The sequence below is a fragment of the Rissa tridactyla genome, chromosome 3, assembly GCF_028500815.1.
Source record: "Rissa tridactyla isolate bRisTri1 chromosome 3, bRisTri1.patW.cur.20221130, whole genome shotgun sequence".
In the NCBI taxonomy this organism is placed as follows: domain Eukaryota; kingdom Metazoa; phylum Chordata; class Aves; order Charadriiformes; family Laridae; genus Rissa; species Rissa tridactyla.
In genome coordinates this window covers 41,202,201-41,221,960 of record NC_071468.1, presented here as the reverse complement: position 1 = coordinate 41,221,960, position 19,760 = coordinate 41,202,201, and the positions used below count along the sequence as shown (strand labels likewise).

At 38.2% G+C, this 19,760-nt stretch overlaps 1 protein-coding gene across 7 annotated transcripts in view; it reads left to right on the top strand.

Moving 5' to 3' along the window:
* SDCCAG8 (SHH signaling and ciliogenesis regulator SDCCAG8) overlaps positions 1 to 19,760 on the top strand; it is a 114,347-nt gene that overhangs the window by 42,963 nt on the left and 51,624 nt on the right. For all 7 annotated transcript variants that reach the window (XM_054194065.1, XM_054194070.1, XM_054194063.1 and 4 more), the window contains exon 13: positions 1,511 to 1,653. In XM_054194065.1, coding sequence (XP_054050040.1) covers positions 1,511 to 1,653 — 143 coding nt within the window. The remainder of the gene's footprint in view (positions 1 to 1,510; positions 1,654 to 19,760) is intronic.

Sequence of the window (19,760 nt, the reverse complement as noted above, 5' to 3'; positions counted from 1 at the left end):
ATTACTGATTTAATTTGATAGGTGGTCTGGTCTATGTGAGCAGGTGACATTCAAATTTTAATCACAATTTCCTTCATGAAACTTTATTGAGTGCTCTTGGGGTAAAAAAGTGTACAGTTAAGTAATTAGCAAAATCAAAAATAAATGTAAAAAAAAAGAACATCATGAAACATTCTTCTGGATGAAGAGATTGTGTTTGTCTGCGACATCATAACTTACTGTAAGTGGTTTAGGTTAACATTTTCATGGGAGGAAAAGAGACAACATTAAAAAGGTGCTTCAAGTGCAAATATTGGGACTGAATTACACTCATTTGTTCTTGTAGGATGTTTGAATGAATAATTTCATTAACTGAAGAAGATATTGAGGCTTGTCTACATAAGGAAGCTATCACAAAATAAGTTATGGTATGAATTTAAAGTATAATAGCTATTCAGCACGGACTCCTTGTATGAACAATTTTATTCTGTACTACAAATGACCTTTCACAGTTTAGTTGACTGAAAAACGTGCAAGTTCCCTCCAGCCCCAACAACAAATAAATATTTATATAGGGAGTTAGTGCAGAACAGTTACTACATGATAAGATTACATTGTCAGTTTATTCTGTACTCCACTGGCCTCCTTAAAAGCATCCTTAGGACGAAGTGTAATACTACGTTACAGATGGATTCTTACAGGTACTTGTATGTTGTATATGTATATGGACAAAATGTAATCCTTCTGAGAATATTTGTGAAAAATGTTTAAATTGTTGATAGTATGATTCAGTTAGAGGTACTAAGTCCAGTATGCTTCACTGGAATCAAAGATGCTGGTCATGTAAATTGATTATCGTTATTTGTAAAATAACGATAATCGACTCATCAACTAAGTTAGATTTATTTACTGGGTTTAGTTGACATATAAGGACTAATCATATTAAGAAAATGACAGGATTAACAGCAGCTCATATGTTTCATGTTCAGTTATAAGACATAAATAACTTCTTTTCAGTAATAGTAAAATCACTAAATGACCTTTATTCTCTTGCATAATATTATGTGAATATGGCAAAGCTAAACTCCTGTGTGTCATTGCTCATGTAATACAAAAGTAAAATAAATGACGACAAGAGCTATCCTGTGCCCAGCAGCTTCTGAAGATGGCCGCTGTTCTGCTGCCTTCTGGCTCTCTAACACAGTGACTTTGGGACACAAATATGGAAGCCTTCAAATGAGAAAATCGGAAAATGATTGAATGCGTGGATCTCCTAAGCCACATGAAGACAATAACATTGATTGTGTATTAATGTATTTAAATATGATATGCATTTTGGTTTTTCGTAAGAATGTAATTTCAAGTACTCGAATTTGCGCGTTTTCCATTTTTTAGCAACAAACTACTTTTGCTCTAAAACAAAAGCGTGCATTGTTTTTCAGGAGCTTTGATCACACTAAGACTTATTGTCTTAAAATGCATCTCTGTGCATTTCTTAAATATATTTTCTTTGGTTCTACAATTTTCTAAGAAAATAGAAAAACTGGGATTAGAGCTGAATGGAAACAAACAGCGTCTGGAACAAGCCCAGCAGGATGTGACAGGAGCCAGAGAGGAGTGCCTAAAACTGACAGAACTGCTGAGTAAATCTGAGCACCAACTGCACCTCACCAGGTACCCCTTATCCTATTACATGCTGTAGTACCAATTTCATTCTGCTAATTTTTTGCCACAGGCTTCCCCACAGTTGTTGTAGATATTTGCAGTCATTGATTGCATGGGCAGCCCTCAGTCATGTTGAAAGTGGAGGTTTAAATAAGTGAGTTATGAACTACAACGAGTTATGAACTATAATTTACAAGAGGGAATTACTAGTGTGAAGAAAAGACAATGTTTGGCTCCGTTGATGGGGTAGCATGCTTTTGGGCTGGAAGAAGAGCAGGGGAACCTGCATTCTTTCCGTTGTTTCTGTGTTTGGAAGGACAAAGACATTTTAGCTATTGTTTGAGACTGCAGTGTACAGCAGCACCTTTCAGCATAGGAGTTCTCAGATTAATAACCTGAAGTTTCTGCAGTAGCATGACCAGGAACATATAAATGTACATAATCATGTTAAGCTTCATTGAAGATTAAACAATCAAAAGGTAGCATTACTGTCTATGAGTAGCAGGTAAGTTCAAGTATGTGAGGAGGGTGTTTAAGTCACTTGCTCAGTGGAGATGTGGTATAACACAAACACTGTGTGACAAGAGACTTTTCCTGAGCTCGCTCCATCCTTGGATGTAGCTCCCAAAGCCATTTACTGTACTATTCATTACACAATACTAGAAAACACCGGCAGGTTAACATGCCAATTTTTCATTGCAGCTTGACTTTTGGTAACTGCAGGAATTTCTCCTTTTGCCACAGAAAATGCTATTGTCTGACTGTTTGCAGGGTTTTGGTTGTGTGGGGGGGTTTTGTTTGGTTCTTTCCCCCCGTTCCCCCCAAGAGTGAACATCCAGAAACAAATCTGGCAGCTTTTACTCAGTCCTTAAGGAAAGAAAGTTAACTTAGCTTAAATTTTACATGGGGGGAAAAAAAATCCTAGGTTTTTATCACTTAACAGAAGTCTGCATGTTTATCCAAGTCTTTTACTCTTTGGGCTTTGTGAGAATTCTGCCATTGAGTAACTGGAAATAAAATAGAGCCTCGCCTAACTATTAAATTCAATGAATCACTTTTTTATTCAGCTACATTTCTGTGTAATTCAAAGCACGGTTGTTTAACAGATGGAAGAAAGTACCACTCTAACAGCCTGTATTTAGAGAAAAAATATGCTAGAGGTTAATGAACTTGAAAAAAGTTTTGGGTGAGTTGTTAAGATATCTAAAGTTTGGATTTAGCAGAACTTTATTAATAATGATTTGTTGTGATAGTTAACCAAATGGCTTACCACGCTCCTTTTAGCAAAAGGCTGATTATATGCAATAAAGCTCTGGATATCTTGGAGGAAATCTGACTAGCCAATTTTATTCTTTTTTTTTTGTGAAAATACTCAACTTTTAAAAATTAGGACTATTGCCTACTTTTACATAGCGAGATACTAAAAGCTGGATACCAAAAATACAGATGATTTGGGTAGCTTTTCAGTCTGTGATCTCTGACTTGGGAAGTTTCTGAGATGCAAATCACTGCAGGCTGGGAACAGTATTTTGGGCAAGTAACGATCTCTGCTGGCCCTGTTCTCATGCAGTTTCACAGACATCTGCTTTTTGAGACTGATGCTGAACTGCCACAGCTTCTTTGTCTGACCTGCTGCAACCGCTTTTCTGCAACGTCCTTATCTTTATTTTATTTTTTTTATACCTTGTGTTTGTCATGGCCTCTCTTTATAAGTATGCTTATAAGTAGTGAAATGTTTTCTATGCTGACATCTAATTGCCAGAACAATATATACACTGAAGCATGGGAAGTAGGTTCAAATCGTTCTCCTTGATATCCCCCAAATTCTGTAATACTTTGTTCTCTGTAGGTTTTTGTGTCCTTCTTATCTTTGGAGTGTCAGTCTACTTTCTAGGAATACATTAGGTGATGTTGCTGTAGTGGGTGAAGAAGGGGGGAAAAAAGAGACGAGAGATTAGTTGCAGCTGAACTGTCACCTGTTGTCTTCATGTACGTGGATTGGTAGGGCAGGGCTAGAGATGTTCTCGCACAGTCATCTGTTTTCCCTGAGTTGCAGAGGAAAAGATCCCCTACTGAAATGAAACCTTTCCTTAGCCTGTACTCTTTTTCTTCCTCTCAGATCACTTCCTGCCAGAACAGATTTTCTCTATTAGTGAAGGTATAAAAGTTACACGTCTCTAGTGGCATCAGTTTTGAATTTTGAACTTGGTAGGTTTTTGATTTATTGGTACATCCATGGCTGTTGCACGTGAACTTTAGTGGCTTGTGGTCTGCCTTCTTTCATTCTTTTTTTTCTCTTCACCTCAAATGGCAGCTGTGCCAGTGAAAAATACTCACTTGAAGGGTAGTGGTAATAGCAGTCCTGTGGGGGTTATAGAATCATTCACTGTGGCACTTGCCAAGGAAAACAGATTTTAAGCTCTAGAGTCCTGCCTGTGGGAGATTGCTGCAGAAATTGCACTGATTTAGCGCATCTCTTGGGTATTCTGGCCTTGGCCTCGTCTTGCTGATTTCCCTCTTTTCAGGAGAGGACCAGCTGGTTCACTCCAAGTCTTCTCACAACGCTGGACATGAGGGAGGCCTGAACTGCTGTTACACGGTTGTGGATAGTCTTTCTGTGGCCTTGCATGACCTGTCTGGGTGGTTCTGGCAAAAATTAGAGGTAGCAGAGGAGGTACAGAAAGAATTCATTCTTTTGTATGAACTTGTATATTACTAAGGAGAAAAGTTCTTCGCTAATCCACTAATTCTATGTTTAGATATTGTAAATAAATAGAATAATAAAATGAATACAAGAACTTTGGATTTTAATGTATGAAAATGATAAATATTTTATGACTGCATTAGATGAGAAAGAGCATGCAGTCTATGTCTTAAAGAGAAAAAGAAAATGATCTGCAGAACTGCACTCTTCTCCAGGAGTCCCACTTCTTTTTGCTGCATCCTAGTTTTCAGACACCGTTGATTGATTACCAACTAAACAGCTTCTAAGTTAACAAAATGTACTTGTTAAAAATCAAGAAAAAGGTTACAATTAGCTATTCTAAACCATTGCCACAGAGTTTAAATTTGCCTTTTCCTGTCACCTTTCTTCCTGGAGCAATATGTTGCTTAGAAATCCTTGCTATTAACATGCATTTCCTGCTATTGAACCTAGTTAGTAATTCTAATTTGTATGTCTTCAAATGACCGGGAAAATACAGAACTTTTGCTGTGTAGTTTTGATTGTCAGTCGTGTAACTTTCCAGATGTCACCATGCTATGACACTGACCGTGCTTGTTTCAAGTATTTATTTTTTTTACCTTAGTTTCAGCTTTGTGGTTATTTATATTACAGCTACCATAGTAGAAGAATCTTACGAAATTACTTCTGGAGTCGTTGTTAAATTCCCATTACTTTGGCCAGGTTGAGTCTTGCTAATGAAGCTTCTCTGAATTCATTCTTCAGAGAGTAGAAAACATACAGATCTATTGTTCTTAGTTCTTGAGAGAATAATAGTTAAAAATCATGTCAGTATGCTAGTGGAAAAGATCACATAAAAGATGCAAGATGTTAACAGCTTCAGGTTGCAGTGTGTCATCTAATTTAACAAAATTTTTCACTATTCTTGCATAATGGAATAATCATTAAAAATCTTTCCTCTTTTTGTTACAAAACAATTCTGAAGCTATTATTTGTTTCAGTTGTAGTCAGGTGTAGTTTCTGTTTGCATGTGCCAAAGCAGTTAAATAAATCTTAAGAAGTGATGGAATCGCTGAATTTCAAAATTTAACTTTTTCTATGCCATCATGCATTTTCTCAGACATGGAGACAGGTAGACGGCTCAAGATAGGTTTGACTAAAACTTCGTCTAAAATTTGCTGGGACAAGTAATTGGGTAGAATTGAAGCAGATTGAGTTTAATTTAATTTTTTACTCTGCTTGTTTGAAATATTGAAAGCAGTATGGAATGTCAGCTTCTAGGTGGGGAAAAATTACTAAACAGTGGAAGAACCCGTGCTTCCAGTTTCAGGTGACCTGTCAAGCTACTCTGAATCCCTGTGTCACTCACTTGAAGGATAAAAGTTTATATTACAGTGAGGACAGTGGATGTTGTAGTTCTTGATTTTTACACCCCACTCCACCCCCCTTACGTGATATTTCTTTTCTCCCTTAATTTTGAAAATGATATGATCTCTTAGAAAGCAGCATACCAAAGAAAGTGGGGAGTACGGGGGGTTTTAGCAGTGCTATAGCCTTCCTCGTGTGCATCGCTCCTTCTTGCTAGTTTCAGTGACTCCATTAATGCTAATTTGTATTACATGTATCGTAAATAAAGCGCACAAATCTGTAATTCCACCTCTGGGTTCCTGTGGCATTATTTAGTCACTGAAGCTTTGGTGTTGAGCTGTATGTCGTCACCAGCGTTCCTCATTAGAATCACAGCATGCCTCATACATTGGTTTCCCTATTTAAGATATACTATTAAATAATAAAATATAAACTAACTTCTTGATTTATAGAAGGTGGTTATACTTAGCCTTCCAGGGAGCTGCACAGTACTTAGTATTATCTATTAGGTTTTTTTACTAGTAGTATCTATTAGTTAGCAGTACGCTTACTGTCGTGCTTTTTCCAACAATTTTAGCACGTCAGAAAGAGTCCATCATCTATGCTGGAACGGAGGTAACATTCAAATAAATTCTGTTACTAATATTAAATGACTGAGATGATAAGTTTTACGTTCCCAGACTGACTGACTGATGAAAGGACCAATAACACTTAAATTGGGGGGAGAAAAGGGGGGAGAAGGAAGAGGAAGAAACGAGGTGTAAGCAGTGATTGATTTCTAATTTTTAATATATTCTGGTCATCTTGTACAAAACTGTTATTTTAAAATGCAAGGAGGAGTGATAACATGAAAGAACTCTGATAAACTAATAAACTTTTTAGATTTTGCTTCATATGTTTACTTTTCATTAAATTTAGGGACAGTTGCAACTATGTTGTTGTGATTCAGTCAACATTTATTTCTATCTGGTTTTCATATACAAAGGCATCGGGATGCCAGAAAATAAACTGTTAACGGAGAATTAACTTCTTTGGCACGCTTTCATACTTATCTTCCAAATTAAAGAAAATGAAATGGGCAGAAGCAGAGTGTAGATTACCTCCTTTTTGTCAAAAATGGTGGGAATTTGAAAATTAATAATAAAAAAGGGAACAGATGCAGTAACATGCCAGAGGGAGATTAATGTGGAGAGTAAAATCTGTGAGCAACAAAACTGAAGCAAACTGAATCAGTGGGAGGTGGTTGTACAATCAAAATCAGGATAAAAGAGAAATTACAAACAACCCTGCACTTGTCAAAGTAGTAGTAATGAAATCCTGACTCTGCCAGCAGCGAGAACCTGTGTTAGCACTTTGGGGTAAGGCCGGGAGCCGGGTGCCAGGTAGGAGGGCAGTGCGAGGCTGCTGGGCGGCAGCCATCGCGTGTGGAACAGATGGCGGGGAAAGCTGGCCGGGGAGGGGCTCCTTCGCAGAGCTAATCAGACAGTAACGGATAGGGCAGCTGGGAGGACTGACCACCGAGAGGCAAGCGGCGGGGTAGCCGCAGCTTTCCACGATGTGTGCAGTGGTGTGCCCGTCGGCCGGAGAGAAGACCTTGCAAAAGGTCTTTTTGCCGTGCGGCGACCGCACAAACTTTCGCAGGGCATGCGGCCAGCCTTGCTCCGGCTTCGGGGAGAGGGGAGGTGCCGGTCGGCCGCCGGGGTCTATCCTGTGCCCTCCGACCTCAAAAATACATGTCTTTGTCCTGTCGCGTGATAAGGTTACGTGCTGTCGTATTTTTGTCTTGTTGCAGCGTCTTGACCACAGAATTTGGCAATTAAGAGAAACACAAAAGCACGTGGGTCCGGGGACCGATCCAGCAAACCGCTAAGAAAACTTTGCTCCTGTTGAAAAGGGGGGAGAGCTGCAGGTCGGCACCTTCCCACAGGGTTGGGCCCCTCCGATGAATGAAAACAGTTTTCTCGTGTTTTATTTTTGCTTGGAGGAGGCACTTCCCTCTCCATCAATGAGAGCTTGTGAGGAGTGAATGGAGGTCTGAGCCTTCTGATCTCGAGTCCCATGAATAATTTGACTTGCGTAAGAAGTAAAGATCAATAGGATTTCTTGTGCGACTAAGAGGTAGTCATGTGCGAGAGGATTACGAGGTCGTGCCCCGTTTTGATGACCGTCAGCTTGAACGAGAAATGAAAACAAAATTTTATCAAGGAAAGGGGGAAATAAAATCCTGAAGTGTATCAAGGGAGACCTGACCTATCAGTGCCCACTTTTGTTTGATGGGGATGCGTGATACTTTTCTAGACGAAAAGAAACAAAGACATCTACATCTCCTGCATCTGCTTTTTGAACTTGTATATCTCGTCTGCAGAAGGTTTATAGCTTGGCTCAATTATTCATTTTGAGCAGGGAGGGGAGGAAACATTACAGGGATTTGAAATAGGTGGTATAACATAGCCATATGCTATTTATGCAGCAGTTTCTGCAATAAATCTAATTTGGTGCTGTCAAAAAAAATTAGACTTATTTGGTATAGCAGCACATTAGTAAATGATTGTGGTAGCTTTGAAAGTTGTCATTCACTCTGCTTTACTTGCAATAGAATCTTGCAAAGCTTTTTTTTTTCCCCCTTCCTTTTCCCCCGAGCAACTCTGTGAAAATGTCTCAGTTCTTTGTCCTGCAGCTGTAGAAACTGCAAATATTTCCACAACTGAAAAGAAGGTCTTGCTTTAAGGTAATTGAAGAAGGGGATGGAAGAAAGAATATAACCTCTATTGTTAGCAATTATATGAATGTATAGGCGGAAAAATCAATAAAGTGTGGGGGATAAATTTCTCCCTTGCCTACAGGTTTTCATAGTGCAGCTGAAATTGTTTATCTGATTATACAGCATGTAGATAAATTAGCTGCTCTGCGTTATTATAGAAGGTAAAATATTTTACCTGCCATGATAAGACCATATGCTGCTTTACGAAGACTGATACTGAATGATTTGAAATAAATCGGCTCTGTCGTCTTCTGGCAGTGCCTTGTAGAAATTTCGAAGCTGATATACTTTGTGTCAAGATAGTACACAATTATTCCAATATCTTTCTATTTAATCATTTAAACATATTTAAGGTGATTGTACAAACATGTAAAGGCCATTGATGAAGTTTAAAATGAAATGAAAGAAAATATAAGTGAATAAAGAATAAGTTCAAAATTGTGTGTTAATTTTTGAATATGAAAGTCTTCATAAATCACCTTTTTTTTTTTTTCATTTTTAAAGAGCTAAAACATGGTTGACAATTTATTGCCCTACAATCAGACAAATTTCTCAAGGAAAAGGCAATAATATGTTTTCAGATTTTAATCTTGGGTTCATCTACATCTTTCTCTGTGGCATTTAAACTGCAACTGGTCACATCAAATTTCTCTAATGATTTCATCTTTTATACATCGCATCAGGTTGTTGAGGCAGCCAAATTGCTACTGCATGTAGAGTGTGGTTCAGGAGCAGTGACAATACTTAAAGCGCTTTGGAGCGAGCAGTGAATTCAGATGAAATACAGAAGAGACTAACTGCTGTAGAAAACAAACATCTTTATAAGGTCTTTGTTTTGAGCAGTTATTATTCAGCACTAACAGTAATAAGTTTGTGCATGTGTATAAAATATTTACTTTGATCTCATTCAAATTAGGTTTTCTATTTGTGTGACTAATGACAACAGGATAATGATTTATTTTTTTGAACCATAAAAATCTTTCAGACACATGTATTCAAGGCTGCTGGATTTTTTTGCTGAATTTGCTACTGGAAAAATGGTTCTGATTTCTGTCTTTATTTTTGACTTGTTCTAGGGCTTTTCTTTCAAGTACATCTGAAAGCTTGTTTTTACAATAAGCTAAAATGTACTTTTTCTATCAGCGCTTGGTATTTGTGAACTTAAACAATTTTAAAAACTGCCTTAAGCTTTCAATAGTGTATTCAAAGTTGGGGGTTTTGTGCAGTCACAGTGGTGGTTGGTTTGTTTTGTTTTTTTTTCTTCTGCGCAAGATTCTGCTTCTGAAATTCTTGCCTAGAAGAATATCCAACAGAGAACGCAAAGGGTCCTCAACTGGGGTCTTTATCAAACTTGACACCGAAGAGCATCAGCCTGTAAGATGTCATCTCTGTGGAAGGTAGCTGATGGATGGAGGGAGGAAGAAAAATCACCTGAGCACGCCAGCTTTGGCTGCCTGGCTGCTTTTCTCACCCCCTTGCTCAGTGTCCTTGTGCCGGTGACTGGTCAGGGGGAAAGTGTGAGCTGGGAGATGCCTGTCCTGAGCGAGCAGATGAGCGCAGCCGCTGCTGTCGGCTACTTGACAGGGCTGACCTCCTTCCCCTGGCTGTGCTGGCAGCCTGGCAAGCTCCATAGCCTGCCGCTGTTTGTTGCCCCTGTGTTCCTGGTGGTTTGAGTATCAAACTACATTTTTGTAGAAATAGGAGCAACGGTTCCTGATTAGCTTCTCCTTGTGGTTCAGTTGCCTTCTACAGGGCTTAAATCAAACTGGGGAATAAAAGTTTCTCTGTAGTTAGGTGGGACGCTGCTGTGTATTCTTTCTGTTCCCGAGTCCTTCTTCTATTTCCAGTGCTTTTGGTCACCTGCTTGTCCTTTCCTATGGGAAAAGATCAATGCATCAGACAACAAATGCAGGGACTAATCCCTATATATCAGTATTAAGTTATTATTCAGATAAACTTGTGCAGTATTTGCCAATGCAATTTTTATTAAAGTCAAATTCAGACCTAACATAAGTATAACTGCATTTCTGCTAATGAGATTGGATTACCTCCTGGATTTGCTCCCAGAAAGATTTACTTTAAATTAATTTTTGGTAAAAGGGTAATAAAATCGGTGGTTCATTATAATTGCTTACAAAACTTAAAATATGTATTTTATTTTTTGGTACAGTATTTAATCTTGGTGAAAGATTTTATTTTTTTTCTAAAGCATACCCAAGGTATGCAGTGAAATTGAAAGGTATTTCTTATTTTAGAAGAATGAGACAGTTGAGGAGGTTAGTTAATAATTCAGGAGCTTGTGGTTATCAGAATGTATTCCTGAAAAGAAATATGGGCACAGGAATTGCTAAAAATAACATATCCTGTTGACAATATGCATTTAGTCTCACCCCTGACAAAGAATCTTTACAATTTGTCTCAACGTGGAAGGCAGTATTTTAACAAGGAGTTGCATATGTGTGTTTTACAAGGCTTGAAAACAGGAAAAAATATTCCAGATTTTTTTTCCCCTTAAACAGTGTTTCATGTGAAACATCAGTAGGTAAGTTTTTAAAAAAAAAAAAAAAAAAAAAAAAAGGTGCTGCAGATGAAATAATTTACAGTGAATTACAGTGAATGCAGTTGGCCGCTTTAAGGTTTTACTGTAAACTTACTCATTCAGCTGTTCCCATTTTCTCTTTGCATTTTTAGTCAATATCTTTGTTACATGGTGTTAAAATGAGAGTCAGAAGCTTTCATTTATTATTTTATTGGTAATATTTTTATTAGCCTTTTCCACTTCTTTCCATAGCTCTGCAAGTCTTTCTCAGATTCTGCTAGTCTTTGCAAAAAGGTACAGATACACATATATGAAGAAAAACACATTAGCAGTTGGAGTTAACAAATGATGATTAAAATCTATTCTTTTGCTTCTGTATGATTTCTCCTATACCCCAAACCGATCTTCACAAATACAGGACTGTAAAGAACTTCATCTTCTGCTGGTTAGCAGAAGTGGATTTAAATCCACACCGACAGTTCATTTGACAATGACCTTGAGGGGCTTTGCTTCTTGAAGAAGAAAGCAGAAGCTTGCGGTAAACAAAGTTCACTTCTGACAGATGGATTGAATGACAGAAAGGTTGCGAGTGCCAGAATAGCCCTGGCAGAGGAGGAAATGTTCAGTGGAATCCAACAGGAGAGGAGGTGTGAACAGGTGCAGGGTTGCTGACGGAAGGGGAACCAGATGGAAGGAGCCAGAGCCAGTTTATTTAAAGGAAAAGGCAGAAAACACTGAAAGGCTGTGCGATCAGTGGCTAAAAGTGTGCATGGAAGAAGGTAAAAATTCACAAAGCAAAACTGCACAGTGGGATATCTAGCACTTAACATAATGGTAGTAATTTGTGAGTTTCGTTTTAAAGTTGCTATAGAAATCCGTTTCTCCCATACTCTTGACAGCATAAAGAAGAGAGATTTATAACCTGACCAAAAAAAAAAAACCCCCCCACCACCAAAACCCTCAATTGTTATACTGCCTGTCCATTATTTCTAATACTAATGTGCAGACAGTTACAATCAGGATAATCCAAAAATTATGCCACAGTTGACCAATACGGTAAAAGGCATATAAGGCTGGATTTTTATTTTTTAACTCACCTGTTCATATCTAGCTCCTGTGATATATGGGTAGATAAACATGTCTTTTATTGGGATGTTTCTGTAATATCTAGACCAAATCAACAATGATCAAGTACAATGTAATGTTAGCACAGTATTTCTCGTCTTTCTTGTTTTTGGTCACAAGTTAGTCAGTTTGCTGGAATATGTGGTATCTGGGATGGGGGAGAAGTCTAGCTTACCCTAGATCAGATTCCCTCAAAATCAAATATTGTCTTTCAAATTGTCATCCTGAAGAACACTTTGTTCTGTCAAATTGTTCTGCTTCTTCCCAAGCTGTTCATGTGAGGCTTGGTCCTCTGGAGGCAGAGAGGACTGTTCCTCACTTCTTCCCAACTGCTGCACTAGTTGGGGAGAGTTAACAACTTCAAACTATCAGGCCTGTGGGAGCTTAACTGCAGGTTGCGTGTCCAAACCTAATTTCTGTGAAAAATGTGAGTGACTGTTCAGCAGTCATTCGTAGTGCATCTGTGATCTACTGGATCATTCAGCTGCGCTGATCTGATCCACATCAGGTGTGAGCCCACGGTCATTTTCCTTTTGAATCAGCTAGAGCATGCAATGCCGTGTTTATGCTGACTTTATGCCGACTTTATGCCAGCTGCAGCAGGACAGATGATACCTGATTCAGCATAAAGCTTGCTGGTACAAAGTTAACGTACCAAAAACATTGGATTTTTGAACAAATTTAAATTGGCAGAGTGAGTTCATAGCAGATCAGGTCTCTGCATCATTTAGCTGCATCATTTTTTGATTCAGTGGTAGGAGCCTGACGGTTGGATTTACTGTATTAGCAAGCTGAGCCTTGGAGGACAGAGTCACAATTGTTTGAAGCTGGTCTAAGTCTATGCTGCGGCTGAAAAGCAAATCCCTAGAGTGGTAATATGTGGCTGTGTCTGGCCACACATGGCCGGGCCCTTGCTTTTGCTGACACTGGAAGACAAGCACCTCTATGGTCAGGTGGTTCAGGGAGTTAATCAGATTGAAAAAGAATCGTTTGTTCTTGCACACTAAGTTGCATGAGTGCTAATTCAAGAGGTTGAAAAGAGGGGCCGCACCTTACTCTGGCAATATTGCCTTAGACTGGCTTAAATCTGTCCTCAAGATGCATCGTAAGAGACTGCTGGTGCCAAATTCAAGAATCACCATAAGTCAAGAAAATTACTCCTTTATTTTAAATAAAGTGCAAATAATTTAAATAACTCTGTGTATACAGAATAAATGTCTGTACAATTCTTCTGTGGAAATCAAACATTTCAACATTCAGCTGTTTGTAAAAGTAGCTTGTGGAACAAAGATCGAAAGAATGTTCCAGAGAAAGGGGCATAGTACTGTGAAGTGCTTAGGGCTACATACTAAGACTTCACAAAAAACACTTCTCTCATTGCATCTTCCCATGCAGCTTCTGTTCTGTACTTAGTTGTCTGTTTCTGTAGGGATTTATCAGCCAATTAGTTCACAATCTGATGGTAATAACCACTGTAGGATGGGTGTTTACTTACAAGGTACCTATCTTGCTGGCAAGGCTTATAAACGTGTCAGAAAGATTAGATTTTGTTTCTAAGTCAATATATTTGACCTAATATGAGATGTTAATTACTGCTAGAGACACTTTTTTCCTTCTCTAACAATGAACTAGAATACAGTTAATGATAATATTTAGCTGTGACTTGGTATACAGAAAATTATCCAGACTGAAAATTAGTTATTGTCTACATTGAGGAACTGGTAGTTTTCTGTAAATATCTTGAAGGCATAACACCAAAAGAATAAAATCATGTTATAGCCTAGGTGTTTGCAAATTCTTTCTTTTGTGCTGAATTTGAAGTAAGAAATCCAATCCTTTCATTTTGTTGATAGACCTAGTAGATAGAAGTAGAGATGGAATATACCACCGGTTATGTATGTACTCATGTTTACTATATTCAACCTTCTTTACGTCATAAACTTTAATAGGAGTAATACTCTGTGTCTCTCAGTTCCTGTGCCCTTACAAGTTTCCATTTTTCTCATGCCCATCAGTATCTCCAGTTAGTGGTAATTTTGAAGTAGTTTTCAAGTACAGCAAGCGCTTAAAAATAGCGTAGGAATCTTTTTTTATGTACAGCCATTAATGTATAATATCTTCTGATGCCTCAGGGTGTAAAGGGCAAAGTGGAAGTTTTAGACTTAGTGTTTTATTGTTTCTGTAGACCTCCTAATACTATATAAAGTGCAAATATATATAAAAATTATAAGGTGGTTCCAGTGGTGTAGCTGCAATAGTGAAAGCTGGAAAAAATTTTCAGTGGGAACAAGGAAATCATAGGCACCGATTTTAGTTTTAGTAAAATTGAAATTCTTAGAAAAAAAAATAGAATGTAGCGTAACAAATCGATGTTATTTAGATTCTGAATAAGGATATAGTTGGGTAATTATTTGCATTGTGGGGAAAATAGTTTTAAGCTAATTTGCCAAATAATTTTGTCTCTTGACAAAGTTTGAAATCTGGACAGAGCTTAATCTTTTCATGTTTTCTCCCTGAAAAGTGTTTCTTGCTTTTTGAGGTGTTTTTGTGAAGTAGTAGTAGCTTGGCAGAGCTGTCTTCTCCAGTCTTTACTCTCAGGTAGGATAGTAAAAAGTTTTGTTTGGCTTGTTCATTAAAATACTTTAAAGGTATTTCTACTTTAAAGATATTTCTGTAGCATCTTCTAACTTTCTAGATCCATATTTAAAGAGCTGAATCGATTTCAATGCTTAATTTTTTACCACTTTTAAACCCTTGACCTTTACATAACTTTTCTAATTACTTGTAGTAGCTTCTCCTTCACATCGTTATGAGAAGAAAACTCTGACATTTCATTTATTTAGGAACCTCGCTGTATCTCTTGTATCTCTCACTTAATGTAACTAGGCACCTTACACTGTAAAAACAAAAATTAAGGTTTTTTTTTTTTTTTTAAGCTTAAATTCTCACAAATAGGATCACATGCATCCTTAACAATGACTCAGTCCTCCAACTCTACCAATTAAATTAAGAATTAGGTCTCTGCAAAATTTGACCATGCAAATGTAGATTGTACTGAAGCTCACCAAACACAGTGTGCTGGCTGGGGCAGTTTCCAGAAACTTGAGCTTTCTGCTGAGAAGACCTGGCAGCCGGCTCCCGAATCAGCGTCCGGTCACCTCCCAGAAACAGACATAAAGAGCAACTCAGTGGGTAATTCCCACAATGGGATACAGGAAGGGCAATTTTTCAGCTCCTTGGAGAGGTTTAAAGAAATTACCTGATCATGATGCTTTTAAAAGGTATTTCTACATAATTCTTGCACAAGCAGGCACGTGTGCATCTTTTTTTTTTTTGTTTTTTTTTTTTGAGATAAGTACATTCATTTCATGCCTGTCCTTCTGCCCTGTAAATGCACCAAGAGCTGTAAAACCCAGCCAGTCCAAACATGCTGTGGCGGATTTACGCACGAACTGAAAAAATCAAACCCTCTATTACAAAAAATTGGATGGCAAAAAGTCTACAGTTTTTTCTAAGAGGAAACCAGGAAATACTGTGCAGCTATGTCCTCTGTCTTAAGTATTAATAAGGACCTATTAGATGAAAATACATAGGCCTTACAAAGGCAGATAACCAAAACCATCAATGCTAAACAAAATGTTCCTAGAAGCCTGGCTTAAGGGAAAGGGAGAAATCCTGTGACCCTGAATCTTATTACTGACTTGACCCAAATATATGAGCAAGGTACATGCTCTAGACTTCTGTTGATTTAGGTGTGGAAATTAATAATTTTGAATCATAGCAACACGTAAAACCAGCATTTAGTTATATACCTGCAGAATTTGAGGTCTTAATGTTTATATACCTGCAGAATTTGGGGTCTGTCCTTACCCGAATGTTTGAAAATACTAAGACTTCAGACAGCATGAGCTAAAACTCTGTAAACATGTTCTCTATTATAAATAGCTGGATAGGATACTGCAGTGCTGTTATATTGAAGGGCAGGTCTGAAAGCAGTTTTAGGAGTTTTACATTAGTAGAGAAAATGATTTAAGACCGTTCCTCGGGAGAATGACTTCTTGGTAAATTGCATTTTTTTTTTCATATTTGCAGACCAACCTTTAGGCTTCTCTGATGACCTGAAAAAAAAGACGAGCCCTTATCCTTCTGTGTATAACATAGTTATGAAGATACATATGGAGGACAGAGGGAAGAAATTTGTGAAGTGTTCTGACCCAACATATAATCTTATTCTATATACATTCTTTTATGACCTTTATTATTGCAGTATTTGAATGCTTTCTGGTAGTAAAGTAAGAGACTGCAAACATTTTTCTTATGTTTCCCCTTACAGAATAGGATAGGTATTGTGACCTCTGGTTTCAGGTTTTATTCTGTTTTTTTTTTTTTTTCACTGGGAACGTTGTTGTGGTTCTTTCTTTTTTCCTATAGACTCAGAGAAGAGCAAAGATATACTCTGATTTTCCACTCTTCCCTTTGATGTACTTTGGGACAACACCTTGACACTTGTAGCTGAAATAATAATATGAAATAATGTGTGAGAAAATGGTTCAGAAAGCTGCTTGTAATGGACAGTCCACTAGACTAGACCTGTATCGTGGAGGGCTTGCAAAGTAGGCTGCATAAAATATTGCTGGGCCTTTGTACCCAAAGCTGTTGGCTAAAATGTTAAGAGTTCCTGATACACGTAGGTTTTCAAATCTTATTTCCAGAAGCGTTCCAGTTGATTTGAGTGCTCACAGGCCAGATTTTATTGAAGGTACTGGGAATTAAGTGCTTGGGTACCTTCTCAATTATTTTTTTTTTTCCATTTGGTATCTCGAAGCTTGTGCTACACTTTTCTTTTGAAAAGTGGTGGGAGAGGCTACCTGTTATCTGGGAAGAGGTCTGTGCTCAGGTCACTCAGGCATGTTAGTAAAACCATCAGTGTTAGGCACTCCTGGTCCTCTTGCTGCCCAAATATGAGTGTTGATGCTGAGTTCCAGGACTGGTCATTATTTAGACTAACAGTCTGTTAGTTCAGATGCCTCAAACACTTGAAACATTAAATGCCTTAATGCCTTAAATGCCATTAAATGTCCAAGTGTTCAAGGCCAGGCTGGATGGGGCTTTGAGCAGCCTGGTCTAGTGGGAGGTGTCCCGGCCCATGGCAGGGGGGTTGGAACTGGATGATCTTTAAGGTCCCTTCCAACCCTAACCATTCTATGATTCTAATTTATGAAGTCCAGTTTAAAGTTAGTATATATGGAAGTCTAAAATATTCCTACATTTTTAACTATAATTAATAAGGAGTTAAGATGTCCAAAATAGGGTTATGATAACTTCTTGTATGCAACTGAACTGAGATAATTGCTAGAATATTTTAATTTGTCCAGTTAAGTTCATAGTCCTTACTAATGGATCCATTAGCTTTTTACAAAATGCCACATGTTGATCTCATGGAAAAATCAAATAGTCAATATAGGAAGCACGGTTGCTTCACATCATAGTTGCTTTGTCAGAAGACTTACTGGCTATTTCCAGTCAGAGGCCTAATTCTACAGTGAGACTCAATCCTGTGTTTTTTCATTTTGTAATTTTATTGTTACCAAAGCAAAAGGCTCTTGCAGAAATACCTACTATTGAACTGCATTGTGAAATTCAAAGCTTTCTCAATCTAGGTTCTGTTCTTTTACAGTCAAAAATTGATGAGCTATTATTTATGTCAAATATGACTTTCACATCACTAGCCTTTACATCCTTCCTTTTTCTTTATTGCAAAGCTGTATGACAGGGAGCATTCTACTATTGAAAATGGATCTGTGATCCAGTTTTTGTTTGTTAGTGGTGGGAAAGGGTTTTTTTTATTAAATTTAGTGTCTCAAATTCAGCCAGCATACTTTTATGTTAGCTTTGAGGTCAAAGTGAATTTTTACTTCGTTTTCAGGAAGCATTTTTTTAAGGTTTGCAAGTTAATGGCAATTTTGTACTTTTTCCTGTGGTATAAGCTACATTTTACTGTGCCCTTTTTTTTGTCAAGAATATTTAGAAAGCATAGCTTTCAGTCACTGCAAATCAATATCCAGTTCATTGAGATACGTGAACAAGTTAACTACTTAGGCTGCTCTTGATAGCCATAACTCAGGTTCTAAGCAATCAGTGTTTAGAACTAAAATCACTGTGGAAAACTTGCACTTCAGAACAAGGCTCACGGAGACCTTGAGCTTGCCTCTGTGTGAATATGTCTTTGGTTGCTTCTGACTTTATGGCATGAAAAATGAAAGTTACCATGAGTTCAACACTTCTGCTTTACTAAAACTGATCAACAGTCCATAGCTTTTCTTAAATCAAGCTCCCCTTCTTTCACAATTCAGAGTAATTGCAAATAAGCAGCCAGTGTCAAACCTTCTAAAACTCCTGCGGTATATGCTGGTTGTAGCAGGAACGTTACTGTTAGTTCCTGAAATCTCTTGGGATGCCTTCTGCATGTTTTATCTATGGGGGGGTTTGTTGTTTTGTTTTTTTCTATTTTTGTCTGTATATATAAAATGTGTTGTGGAAATTTTCTGTAGGGGGGGCAGAGGGATTGGATTTAGAGAGCAGGGAAGGTGTCAACTCAAGGTGTGGGTGAAAGACTTGCCACTCACTTTAGACAGCTTTGGCTCCAGGAGATTTTTTCATTCCTTGGCAGCTCTAGGCACCTCAGATATTGCTCTTCCTGTGGCACTGGATGTGTCTCAATCCCAACATTTTCTAGGTGCTAAGATTGAGACAAGTCAGCTACCCTTCTGCATAAGACTTACCTGCGTTTTCCTAGTCTTATAGTTGAGCTTTTATTCACTGTATAAACTCATTTGTTTTCACCCACCCCACATACATTTCAGCCGTAGGGAACTCACCATTCATCCATGGTTTCTGAGCTCCTAGTTTGCTCTCTACAGTAAGTAGCGCAGGTGAGTGGCTTTTTCAGATGGGTCCCCTTAGCAAGAGAGTGTTTCTGGTGGTAGTAGATTCTTCATTTATTTTGAACTTGCCTGTTAGCGTGTGCTCGGCAGGAGGGATCCTAGCAATAAGGGATGGACCTTTCCAGGCTTGCCTTGGTAGCTTGAGCTGTGCAGCTTGATACGTGCTGAAGGCTACCCCCCAGCAGAATGCTAGCCAGCCAGCTGTGTGCCAGATGACAGCACAGCACCCAACAGCACACAACCATCTCACAGGAGACACTATTAGATAAAATACTGTGCTACTGCCACTTCCTTTAGCTGAAAGTGTCTGGAGGATGTGTTAGGTGCTGGTGTGAGGTTTTTTTTGAGCAGTCCAGTGCTCATGACAACTGTCTGAAGGTAGATGATGTTCAGAAGGGGGAAAGGGGTTTAAATAGACTGGTTCCCAGCAAATATGGAAAGATTTTTCATAGTAATGCTTTCCATATTTGGAGCTTACACTTAGGAAACGATGCAAGCATCGCTCCTTAGGATAGCCCCAATATGGTTACGAAGTAATTCTGAGAATGATGTGATAAATTGCAGTTCAATGTATGAAATTTCCTTGGAAAATGTGCTTTGTTTCCTTAGCACTATAATATTCTTGCTATCTAAATGTATTCTCTGTGTCAAACTATTCTCAGTTTTACCTCAGAAAAAGCTGCCCGTGATTTCCAA